Below are 12792 nucleotides of genomic sequence, written 5' to 3' on the forward strand. Positions count from 1 at the left end.
CAGCACAGAGCCCGACGCAGGGCTCGAACTCACGGACCGTGAGATCATGACCTGAGCTGAAGTTAGCCGCTTAACCGACTGAGCCACCCAGGCGCCCCGAAAAATGTCTATTTAGATTCTCTGCCCATTTTTTTTATCAGATCATTTTTGATGTCGCATTGTGTAAGTTCTTTATTTTTTGGATATTAACCCCTCATCAGATACATCATTTACAAATATCTTCAACAGTAGGTTGCTGTTTCTTTTGTTGGTGGTTTCCTTCACTTTAAAAGCATATATTTTTATGGAAATATAAGTATAAGAACGTGTGGGAATAATAAACAGTTCAAAATAAAGGTTCCCTCTGGCAGGAGAGATGGGAACACAACTGGTTAGGAATATTTTATTTCTTATTTCTTAAAAAGAAAACATCTGTAGCAAGAATGGCAATTTATGAATGATAAAACTTGAGTGGTAGGCATTTGCTTTGCTTTGCTTTGCTTTGCTTTGCTTTGCTTTCCTAAATAGACAAAATGAGCCACATGAACAAAGAATAAGAACAATGGTTTTCAAAGGGTTTAATCCTCAGACCAATCCTATAAGGTATGTTAGTCCCATTTGACAGTTGAGCACACAGAGACTTAGAGAGGTTCCATAATTTACCTGTGTTTGCACAGCTGCAGTTTGCAGAGCTGGGATTTAACCTAAGTGGTCTAGCTGCCAAGCCCCATTCTTTGGGGAATGCAAACAAGGGGCACATCCAGTGTCAAATGAACTGAGCATGGGGATTGTTTTATTTGTGTTTCCTGTAGGAAATGATCCGACTAGATGAAGTCCCCAATCTGAGTTCTTTAGTATCCAATTTTGATCAGCAGCAGCTTGCTAATTTCTGCCGGATTCTGGCTGTCACCATTTCAGAGATGGATACAGGGAATGATGACAAGCACACACTACTTGCCAAAAATGCTCAGCAGAAGAAGAGCTTGAGCTTAGGACCCTCCGCAGCTGAAATCAACCAAGGTAAAATCTCTCAAAGTTTTTGGAGTTTTGAAATTATGGCTCTGAGACCCCTTTGTAAATTATCTGCTCTTTCAATATCTCCAGAGATTGATCCATGTGAGGGCTCATAGGGTCCACTTAGAGTATGTAAATTTTGTATGTGTTCATTATTATAGGGGCCAAGTTTGTAACCTTTATCAGATTTTTTAATGGATTCAGAACATCGAAAAAGTAAGATCCATTGTTTATCAGAATTACAAATACACGTACCTTTTGATCCACTAAGCCTCATCTGGGCCTTTATCCTGTAGGTATATAGGCAATGATGTATATTCAAGGTCATTCATTGCAACATTGTAATAACAAAAGACCAGAACAACTTAAATGTTTTATTGATAAGAAACTATTTAATTTCCAGAACATTTATATAATGGAAAATTGTATAGCTTTTAAGAAAAAAGAATGAAGAAGATTTAGTATGTACTAATACAGGATAACATCTCCAAGATGTATTACTGTTAAAGAGGAAAATGCAGAGCTATGCGTATAGTATGATACTTTTTGTAGTAAAGCAGAGATGGGGAGAATAAGATCAGATGTATTTGTTTGCTCATATACAGTATGCATAAACTGAAAGCACACACAAGAAACTAAAAATGGTTACCTGTTGGGGGTGGCTGGAAACAAGTTAGATGACAGCAGTGGAAGTAGGACTTCTGAATGTATTATTTTATGTATTATTTGATTTTAGAACCACATGAATATGCTAATGATTTCCCCACCTGTTGCTTTTTGTTAGCAAGAGAACTTTTTTCTGTTTCTATCCTGGTCTAAGCAGATTTGGAGAAATTGGGCATATATCTGTTTTGGTTATAAGAGTATAGATGATCCATATTTGAACTAAAATATTTATGTGTCTTAAAAGCTAGTTCTTGAACGCTAACAGTCTGAAAAATCAGTCTGCCTTAGTGTTAACCGAATAACCAATTAAAAAGCAGTAGTAGAGAGGGCGCCTGGGTGGCTCAGTCGGTTAAGTGTCCGACTTCAGCTCAGGTCATGATCTCATGGTTTGTGGGTTCGAGTCCCACATTGGGCTCTGTGCTGACAGCTCAGAGCCTGGAGCCTGCTTTGGATTCTGTGTCTCCCTCTCTCTCTGCCCTTCCCGCACTCACACTCTGTCTCTCTCTCTCTCTAAAAAATAAATAAACATCAAAAAAAAAAAAACAACAAACAGTAGTAGAAAGCCATGATCATCCCACAGTAGCCCTGAGGATGCTTTGAAAACAGTACTTTGTTTCTGAAGTCCAGTTGACTAGATGTGTGGGTTCCCAGGCCTAGCTCTGCAGAATTGCTAAGTGCTACATAGCAATTTCCCTTCTAAGTACTAAATGTGAGTCCTTCATTAACTCTGTTAGCATTCTAGTTTTAGTTATGAACACCACATAGTCATGACTATATTTCTAGGTTGTTAGGGAATATAATTATACGTGTTTTAGTCATAATAAAAACAGAAGTATATGAACCCTATGGACCCCAGGTTGGTGGTTCCCCCTCTAGGCTTGTTTTTCTTCCTGAGTCCATAGATCCAAGGCCTACCCTGGTCTGTGTAGGCTTTTATTCCCCTCCCTTCTCCTTTCTTAGGACTTTTAAGGAGTACTCATTTTAGCAAATCATAAAATACTCATTCTTAAAAACATGAGTTCTGTTATAACTAAATTATACCTTAAAGCTGATTTAAATACACATACATATATACTGACAAAAGTTCACATTTGTTAAACTCCTGCTGTGTAGCAAACATTGAGCTAACTGCATAACCTAACAGTGATTTTATTTACTTCTCCAAGCAGCCCCATTCATTGCACAGCTTAGGAAACTGAGGGTCATTAAAGGTTCTGTATTAGATACTTGTGTGTGCTGAGGCACTAAGTAACTTTCATCTTTTAGTTTTACATTTAAGGAATCTGTTCTACAGATCATTTTTATCCTGTTATTATCAGTTACCTTCACCCACCTGTCTATAAGCTACCTTAAGTGAAACCAGCACTGCCCATCATTCTTGGAGGACAAGGTATTTTAGTCAGTTGATTTTTTAAATTAACTGAGAGTTAACCCCAAACCTAGTTTCCTTTATATGAGGCATTAAAAAAAGGAAGTCTTGGGGTGCCTGGGCGGCTCAGTTGGTTAAGCGTCCAACTTCGGCTCAGGTCATGATCTCACAGTTCATGGGTTCAAGCCCCACGTTGGGCTCTGTGCTGACAGCTCAGAGCCTGGAGCCTGTTTCAGGATCTGTGTCTCCCTCTATCTCTCTCTCTCTGCCCCTCCCCTGTTCATGCTCTCTGTCTCAAGAATAAACATTAAAAAAAAATTTTTTTTTTAAAGGAAGTCTTTATAAAATGTCTAGGTTCACTTGTATACCTGTGTGGCTAACCCATGAGATACTCTACATGTGATGTCTGCTTGTAGCTTTTGGGTTGAAGCTTTATTAAAAGTTGTATTTTAGCACATGATGTTGTACAGGGTCCTTTCCCAGCTCTCTGACCATACAGTTCCTCTTTCCCTGCCTCCTGCCCCCACACACATTTTTCTCCAGTCACATGCCCTGGGAAGGCCAAGGTGAACATAATTAAATCACAAGTGCAATGAGAAAGAAAGATCTTCGTTCTCAATATTGTCATGCTTTAATTGAACTCCGGTACTGGATATTTTTAAATAAAGGTGTGTGTAACAGTCATCTCGGGCTGCCATAATAACATACCGTAGACTGGGTGGCTTAAACAACAGAAGTTCATTTTCTCACAGTTCTGGAGGCTAGAGGTTCGAGATCAAGGTGCCCTCAGCATTGGTTTCTGGTTTGCAGACAGCTGCCTTCTCACTGTGTCCTAACGTTGTCTTTCCTCTGTGTATGTACAAAGAGAGAAAGAGATCTCTGATGTCTCTTCCTCTTATATAAGGACATCTGTCCTATTGGATTAGGGCCCCCTCTCGTGACCCCATTTAATTACCTCCCTAAAGGCCCGGTCTCCAAATACAGCTATATTATGGATTTGGGCTTAAACATATGAATTTGGAAGGGGACCCAATTCAGTCCATAACCGCATATAAAGCTGATGTGTTTTTGTTTTGTTTTTAATAAATTGTGGCTGTTTTCTTACCCAGCAAAATAGTGATTTATCCTGTCTTTCTGGAGCTCAGATAATAAAAATGTTAGAGTCCTCTTTGGATTTCTCAGAACTACCAGTTGTCCTTCTATCCGTTCATGTGGGAACAGATGGTTTCATCTGGGGGAAAAAAAAATCAAGATTTTAGTCAGAGATGTAGATGAAGCCACAGGCCAGATAATTATCAATTTATAGGTCACACTGAGCTAACAAGGGCTGATTTCTGCAACACAGGAGCTAGGAGAGAATTCAGAATCCCCTGAGCTGGAAAGCAGGGCCTAAGCTGAGGAGAAAGTTTTGCGGGAATATTTCAAAATACTGATGTTTTAACAAATATGAGAGAAAAGGTCTGCTTTTGCAGAATTCAGAAATTGTGTTTCCGTTGTCAACCAGTTTGACATTTTAACATTAACCAGTAGTGTGTGATAGCTGCTGGTAAAGCTGTGAGAATTACTAGCACACTGTGGTGCTGGGTGCCAGTTCCCGGAGATTGTATATCATTTGATGAGCATAATTGGGCCAATGATTTTTTTTCAGGGTGAGAGCCCATAGCTTTTCATCACTTTTTCAAGAGATGAGTGACTCACAGAGGCTCTAGAATCTCCCAAGGTGGGGGCCGGAGTCTCGGAACTCTGAATGCTGGGCAGGTCACGTTCTAAGTGCTGCGTCTAAGTGCTGTGTGAAGAGTGTAGGGCAGGAAGGGTAGGCCTTAGGAACTGTCCTGTGAGGAACAGAGAAACTGCAGCCATTCACCCTCCAGAAAAGAGATTAAGAGAAAAATCCAGCTCTGGGAAGGTTTTCCAAACTCTTTTATTTTTGGAAAAAGTAATATATGTCTAAGGTTTCTTAAATAATAAGAATAGCAGGTATATACAGTAGAAAGTTTGTTCCCCCTCCCCATAGCAACCTGTTTCATTTTCTCATATGACTCTGCAGAGAAATTCTGTACCTGCCCAGTCAGGGGGATGGAGGGGGAAAGAGATTGGCTGCTCCCTGTCTGTACAGGTGGTAGTATAAAATAGCCTCCATTCTGCTCCTTGTTTTTTTCGCTTAACTTTATCTTGCAAAGCATTCGATTCCAGTACATACAGAATTATGTGATTCCTTTTTATAGCTACATGGTATTCTAATGTATGGGTATACCACAATTTATTTAACTAGTCCCCTATTGGTGGAAATTTGGTTTATTTTTAAACCTTTGTTCCTACAAATAACAGCCTTGTGTATGGAGTATGATGTGCTGGATATTTGCCTTTTAAACTTTGATAGATATTGACAAGTTAACCCTCTAAAGAAATTACGGTACATCTTTTTTGCCCATCCCCCCTGTACATGCTTCCCATTGCAGGGCCTTTTTAAACTTCTTGATGTCTGCCAAGCCAATAAGTAAAAAATGGTATCTCAAAGCAAAAAAGCTACCTCCATGTATTTTTTTTTTTAAGGTGAGCATCACATAACCAAATAAACCATTTAAAGTGAACAATTCAGTAGCATTTAGTACATTTACAGTTTGTGCAACCACACTTCCATCTATTTTCAAAACATTTTCATCACCCCAAAGTGAAACTGTGTACATGATAAGCAGCTGTTCCCATTCTTCCCAACCCTGGCAACTACCTGCTTTCTTATACCTATGCTAGATATTTTTTAAATGGAATCATATAATACATAACTTTTTGTATCCTGCTTTTTTCACTTAGCATGATGACTTTGAGGTTCATCCATTCTGTAGCATATCAGTGTTTCATCTTTTTTTATGGCTGAATAATATTTGTATATACCACAGTTCATTCATCTCTTGATGGACATTTGGATTGTTTTCCCCTTTTTGGCTGCTGTGAAATGTCATGAGGATGTGTTTGTACATATTTATGTGGGCGCCTCTTTTCAGTTGTTTTGGGTCTATACTTAGGTGTGGAGTGGCTGGGTCGTATGGTAATTCTGTGTTCAACTTTTTAAAGAAAAGTTAATTTTAATATAATTACAGCTTTAAAAAAAAATTTTTTTTTAATGTTTATTTTTGAGAGAGAGAGAGAGACACCAAGCATGAGTAGGGGAGGGCAGAGAGAAAGGGAGACAAAGAATCTGAAATAGGCTCCAGGCTCCGAGTTGTCAGCACAGAGCCTGACGCAGGGCCCAAACTCACAAGCCATGAAATCATGACCTGAGCCGAAGTTGGATGCTTAACCGACTGAGCCACCCAGGTGCCCTTACTTTTTTTTTTTTTAAATGAGGTCAGACATTGTAGTCACTAATTTATAGAGGGTGGAAAGGGGGCTAAGAGTATTTGCTGAGCTCTGTGCTAGAACTTAATATAATATGCGTTTGTACAATCCTAGCTGTACTTTGTTGTAACTTATTTTAGTTTTGAAGAATTTTCTTTAATATTGTGTTCTTTTGAATTTTATGTTAAAATTTTTCATTTAGGGGCACCTGGGTTCCTCAGTTGGTTAAACATCTGACTCTTGGTTTTGACTCAGATCGTGATCTCATGGTTTTTGGTATCGAGTCCCTTGTCGGGTTCTGCACTCTTAGTTCGGAGCCCAGTTGGGATTTGCTATCCCTCTCTTTCTGCGCCTCCCCCCTGAAAATAAATAAATACACATTTTAAAATTATTTAAAAATTTTTTTCATTTAGATTCTTCACACAGAGACATGTATATGACACATATAACATTATAATGATACCTATTTACCCATCAGCTCGATTCAGCAGTTGTCAACTGATGGCCTCTCTTTATCCCCATTTGCTCCTCTCTTATTTTGAACTTTTTTCTAAAGTTTATTTATTTTTGAGAGAGACAGAGGTAAGTGGGAGAGGGGCAGAGCAGGTTTCAGGCTCTGAGCTGTCAGCACAGAACCCAACGTGGTGTCAGACCCCTGAACCATGAGATCACGACCTGAGCCAAAGTTGGACGCTTAACTGACAGAACCCCCAGGAGTCCCCCTACCTTATTTTGAATTATTTTGAAGCAAATCCCAGATACAATAAAATTCATATTTTGCATAAATTCATACTTGCATATATTGCAGTATTTCCACAATTTTAAAAATAATTCCAATATCATATTATACCACCCAAATTAATAGTATTATCTTGGTATTATGAAATACCTACTTTTTTTCAATTAGGTGATACCTCCACACGGTTCTAAAGAATCTACAGGTTCAAAAAGGTGTTCATCGAAAAACTACCCCCTCACACTCGTGTTTCTGGTCACCTAATTCTCTTTGCCTTTGGCAACCATTGGTGTTTTCTGTCCTTCCAGGAAGATTTAATTAATACATGTATAAGCAAATACGTAGAGATGTTAGTCCTTATTTTTAAAGAAGGTTAATGTTAAATTGAAGATCTACAACCTGGATTTCCCTGCCTCCAAAGTGTATTATGTTCTCTGATGCTGATCACAATTTCCATCTTATTATTGTGAACAAAATGGGATTAGTGGAAATAGGAGTTGGGTGATTATTCAGTTTCTTTCTTTACCTAAAAAACAAAACAAAACAAAAAAAACTTCTTTCTTACTGCTAGTACATGGTTGTTACAGGAAAATGAAACTAGAGAGAAGTAGGGTTTGTTTTTTTTTTTTTTTTTTTAAGTTTATTTTGAGTGAGAGAGAGCAGGGAAGGGGCAGAGAAAGAGGGAGGGAGAGAATCCCAAGCAGGGCTTGGATGCAGGGCTTGATCCCTTGAAATCAGGACCTGAGCCAAAATCAGAGGAGTCTGGACACTTAACTGACTGAGCCATCCAGGCACCCCTAGAGAGAAGTGGTTTTAAAAGAAGCATTTAAATGGGAACACCTGGGTGGCTTAGTTGGTTGAGCATAAAAATAAAACTCTTGATTTCAGCTCAGGTCGTGATCCCAGGGTCATGGGATTGAGCCCTGTATCGGGCTCCACGCTGAGTGTGAAACCTGCTTAAGATCCTCTCCCTCTTTCCCGTTCTCTCTCCCGCCCCCTCCCCTTACCTCTGCCTCTCTCCTCTTCTCTCTCTGTCTCAAAAAAAAAAAACAAAAAACAAAAACAAAACATTTATATCCTTTCCTACTCAGGAATGGCCACAGTAAATACCTTGTTGTATAGGGGCACCTGGGTGGCTCAGTCGGTTGAGCAACCGACCTCAGCTCAGGTCATGATCTTGCAGTTCATGAGTTCGAGCCCCGCATCGGGCTCTGTGCTAACAGCTCAGAGCCTGGAGCCTGCTTCGGATTTTGTGTCTCCCTTTCTCTCTGCCCCTTCCCCGCTCATGCTCTGTCTCTCAAAAATGAATAAACGTTAAAAAAAAAAAAAAACAACCTTGCTGTATAGCCTTCATTCTTTATGTGTATATTATGTGCATATTTTAAAGAAGCAAATTTTTTTTTAATGTTTATTTATTTTTGAGACAGAGAGAGACAGAGCATGAATGGGGGAGGGCCAGAGAGAGAGGGAGACACAGAATCTGAAGCAGGCTCCAGGCTCTGAGCTGCCAGCACAGAGCCTGACGCGGGGCTTGAACTCACGGACCGTGAGATCATGACCTGAGCTGAAGTCGGACGCTTAACCGACTGAGCCACCCAGGCGCCCCTAAAGAAGCAAATTTTTAAAGACAATGGGCTTAAGCCAATACTGTGTAATAATTTTTTTCTGTAACAAGTTTAATTATCTTTACTGAGTCACCGTATAAAGATATGTGTCATTGTTCTTAGTGTCTATTGTATTCTGTTGTATTGGATATAGTTTTAATCAATATGCTGTTGATGACCATGTAGTTGTCTTTATTATTTTGCTATTGTAGAAACCACATCAGTGAATATCTTTGTACATATAATTGGTTATTTCCTTATGGGAAGTTCCCAGAAATGAAGCTCCTGGCTCAAAGACACACAGATTTAAGACACTAAAGTTATTCCAGTTTACATTCCCACTAGTAGATATAAGAGCCTGTTTCTCTATACCTGCTACAATTGAACTTGTTTCTGTAATTTACTATTTTATTTTGGCTTGGCATTTCATTTTAAAGGGAAGCTCTCTGACTAGCTACTGTCAGATTAAAAATCATTCCCGCCACAGGTAGGGGACAGGCTCCTTGTTGAGGGCTTTAGAGCTGGTTGGTCTCTGTTTTGAAAATTCCCTCTTTTGTTCTCTCCTTGGCAGCGGCCCTTCTTAGCATCCCTGGCTTTGTTGAGCGGCTTTGCAAGCTTGCGACTCGAAAGGTGTCAGAGTCAACGGGCACAGCTAGCTTCCTTCAGGAGTTGGAGGAGTGGTACACATGGCTAGACAATGCTTTGGTGCTGGATGCCCTGATGCGAGTGGCTAATGAGGAGTCTGAGCACAATCAAGGTACTTCTGGGCTGGGGGCTGGTGGCGGGGGGGGGTGGTTGGCGGTGGCAGGGAGGGTCTTCTGTGATGTGGGGAGCTTTCCCTTAGGCTTCTGGAACCATTCTTGACCTCTTTTCTGAGGAGCATTAATTGAAATTTGCTCAGTAGAATTTTCCTCAGGGAAGTCCTAGATAAGAACTGTTAAGACACTTTTGAAAGCTAGTGACAGAAACCTCTTTAAACTCCCTCAGTGTAGACCTGATTGCAGGGAGAAGGGACTGTTTGGATCCAATAACCAAAGCATTCTTAGGAACTCAAAGAGTCCTTTCCATGTCTCTTCTTCATTCTCCATGGTTCTTTAGTGTTCTCTCTGTTCTGATGAGTAGACTCCTAGTTTCAAGCAGTAGCTTCCTGGTGAAGAACTCTGGCCTATCTTGGGTCATATGCTTAACGGTGAAGCGTTTGACTCTGGCCAGCAAGATGGGGTCAGATTGTACAAACCCAGGAATTCTCACTGTAATCATGCAGGTAAAAGTGAAAGGAGGAGTTCTAGTTCCAGGATGGCAGTGTACGGAGCTCTGTGGACCTGCTCCCCATTGCAACTGTAAACAAAACCTATAAAAAACAACAAAAGCCATCCATGTATATGTGGAAGTTGTTCTGAGAGCATACAGCAAATGAGGAAACATTTCTTCAAGGAAATCTGCTAAAACTCAGAACAGTGAGTGTCTTTGACATTTGAACTTTTGCTTGTTGGGAATTCCACTCTGGGCTGGCGTGGCCAAAAAGACACAACCCTCAACAGAGGACACAATTCCCAAACAAGGAATATGGTATCTCACCGTTGAAGGGGAGGAGGGCAGACCACCAGCTTTTCTCATTCCCTCCAACTCCAAGTTGCAGAGGCTAAATTCTTGATGAGTATACCCTTACAGGTCGGAGGCTCCCTGCCCCAACTTTACTGAGATATAATTGATTTATAATACTACGTATATAGCATGTTGATTTGATGCATTTATGTATTGCAAACTGATACCATCATAGCATTAACTAACACCTCATCACATATTTATTTCTTTTTTGTGGTGAGAACTTTTAAGATCTCCTTTATTAACGTCATTCAAATATTAGCTATAATCCCCATGCGGTACGTTGGATCCCCAGAACTTATTAATCTTATAACTGGAAGTTTGTACCTTTTGACCACTATCTTCCTAATTCTCCCAACCTCAGGTAACCAGCATTCTGTTTCTCTGAGTTTGACTTTTTTTAGTTCCACATAGAAGTGATATTATATAGTATTTTTCTCTTTCTGACTTCATTTAATTCACTTATTGCACATAATGCCAGGGGCTCCTTTCTTCTGACTACCTTTGTACTACACTCAGTACAGAAGCTGTGCCCTAGGCCTGGCAAGCAAGAATTCTGTGACCCTACTGTCCTTGCCCCAACTCAGGTGTAGGACAGAGCTTCCGTGTAGGGAGAGGCAAGCCAAAAAGACTTAAAAGCCGGCTGACCCTGCTCAGAGTAGCGGCACCAAGATTTTGCCAGGACGAGAGGTAATGCATAAGAGCAGAAGGTAGGGAAGTTCAGACCTAAGGGTGTTCTGGAAAACAATGTTGATTTTGGTGGTAAGCAAATAAAAGGAGGATGTTAGCTCTTAAGTGAGAACAAGAAGCTGAACCATAGAGGCTCCTGGGTAGCTCAGTCTGTTAAGTGTCCGACTCATTGATTTTGTCTCAGGACTTGACCTCAGGGTTTGTGCTTGGGATTCTCTCTCTCTCTCTCTCTCTCTCTCTCTCTCTCTCTCTCTCTGCCCCTCTCTCACTTGAGGGCGCACCCCCCCCCTTTCTCTCTCTCAAAAACAAACATTAAAAAACAAAAGTTAAACCATAGGCTGGGTAGTTTACCAGTAAGAACCAGGAAAACAGCTAAGCAGAGCTCTTCTGAGGTCAAAACCAACCTCAGTCTCAGAAACTACCTTGGCCCAGTTTTAATTGGATTAGATTTTGGAGCACTTTATTACGCCCCAAGGCATTGTCAAAAACAGTAGAGCATTCAGCCAGCAATTAGTGGAGTCTGACAGCTGGGTTTCATACCAGATGAGGCAGAAATCGTCATCCAGGGAGACTGTAAACACCCCCACAACTTCACTCCTCTGAAGCAAAACACCAAGGACCTCGCTAGTCCGTGGAGAAATAGACTTTGCTGAAATAGTCTAGGGAGGTCACTGAACAAATGAACAAGAAAATAACAAGCCCCAAAAGGGAAGAAGGGGAATCAGTATCCACAGTTGCTGTATTATTTACCTAAAATGTCAGTTTAATAAAATGTATGAGATATGCAGAGCAAGTATGGCCCATATACAGGAGAGAGCAGGCAACAGAAATTGCCTGTGAGAGAGCCCAGATATTGGATTTAATGGAGACCTGTCATAAGGAGGTCAAAGAGCTAAAGGATGCTGTGCCTAAAGAAGTAGAAGGAACTAAAGAAGCTATGACGACAGTATGTCATCAAATAGAGAGTATCCGTAAAGAGGAGATAGAAAAAGGAGCCAAACGGAAGTTCTGCGGTTTAAAATTATAAATAACTGGAAGGAAGAATTCACTGAAAGGAGCAAGAAGAATATTCAAAGAAATAGTGGCTGAAAACTTCACAAATTTGAAAAGCATTAATATATACATCTGAAAGGCTCAAAGAACTGCAAGTAGCATAAATTCAAAGAGATTCACACCCACACGCATCATAATAGAAATGCTAAAAGACAAAGAAAATCTTGAAAGTTGAAAGACAAAAACAAACCCTCATGTTCAAGAATATTTCTTTAAGATTGATAGCTGACTTCTCAGAAATAATAGAGGTCATAAGGCAGTGGGATGATCTAAGGGCTGAAAGGAAAAAAGCAGCAAAACTTTCTTTCAGAAACAGAGGTGAAATAAAGACCTTGCTAGATGAACAAATACTTAGAGAATTCATTACTAAAAGATCTGCCTTATGAGAAATACCAAAGGAAGTTCTTCAGCCGGAAAGCAGGTGACCTCAGGCAGTAATGTGAATCTATGCAAAACAACAAAGAGCAGTAGTAAAGGTAATTAGAAAATCATAAGACAGTATAAATGCATATTTCTTCTCCTTTTCTTAATTAATTTAAAAACAGTTGTGTAAATAAAACCATATGTTTATATTGTTGAATCTGTAACATACAGAAGTGTGATATATTTGACAGTAACAGCACAAAGAAACTTTGTGGGAACTTGGATGGGACCAAAGTTGTATTGCAGTGAGGAAATTATACCAGATAGTAACTTGAATCAACAGGAATCAATGAAGACAACCAAAATGGTAAATAAGA

The 12792-nt window shown here is 40.0% G+C and overlaps 1 protein-coding gene across 4 annotated transcripts in view; it reads left to right on the forward strand.

The window, feature by feature from the left end:
- LOC102965540 (transient receptor potential cation channel subfamily C member 4 associated protein) overlaps window positions 1–12792 on the forward strand; it is a 68813-nt gene that overhangs the window by 33096 nt on the left and 22925 nt on the right. For all 4 annotated transcript variants that reach the window (XR_006215508.1, XM_042980537.1, XM_042980538.1 and 1 more), the window contains exons 7-8: window positions 792–999; window positions 9276–9461. Coding sequence is in view for 3 of the 4 variants with exons in the window: in XM_042980537.1 (XP_042836471.1) it covers window positions 792–999; window positions 9276–9461 (394 nt within the window). In the remaining variant the exon portion in view is untranslated. The remainder of the gene's footprint in view (window positions 1–791; window positions 1000–9275; window positions 9462–12792) is intronic.

Source organism: Panthera tigris, chromosome A3, assembly GCF_018350195.1.
Source record: "Panthera tigris isolate Pti1 chromosome A3, P.tigris_Pti1_mat1.1, whole genome shotgun sequence".
Taxonomy (NCBI): domain Eukaryota; kingdom Metazoa; phylum Chordata; class Mammalia; order Carnivora; family Felidae; genus Panthera; species Panthera tigris.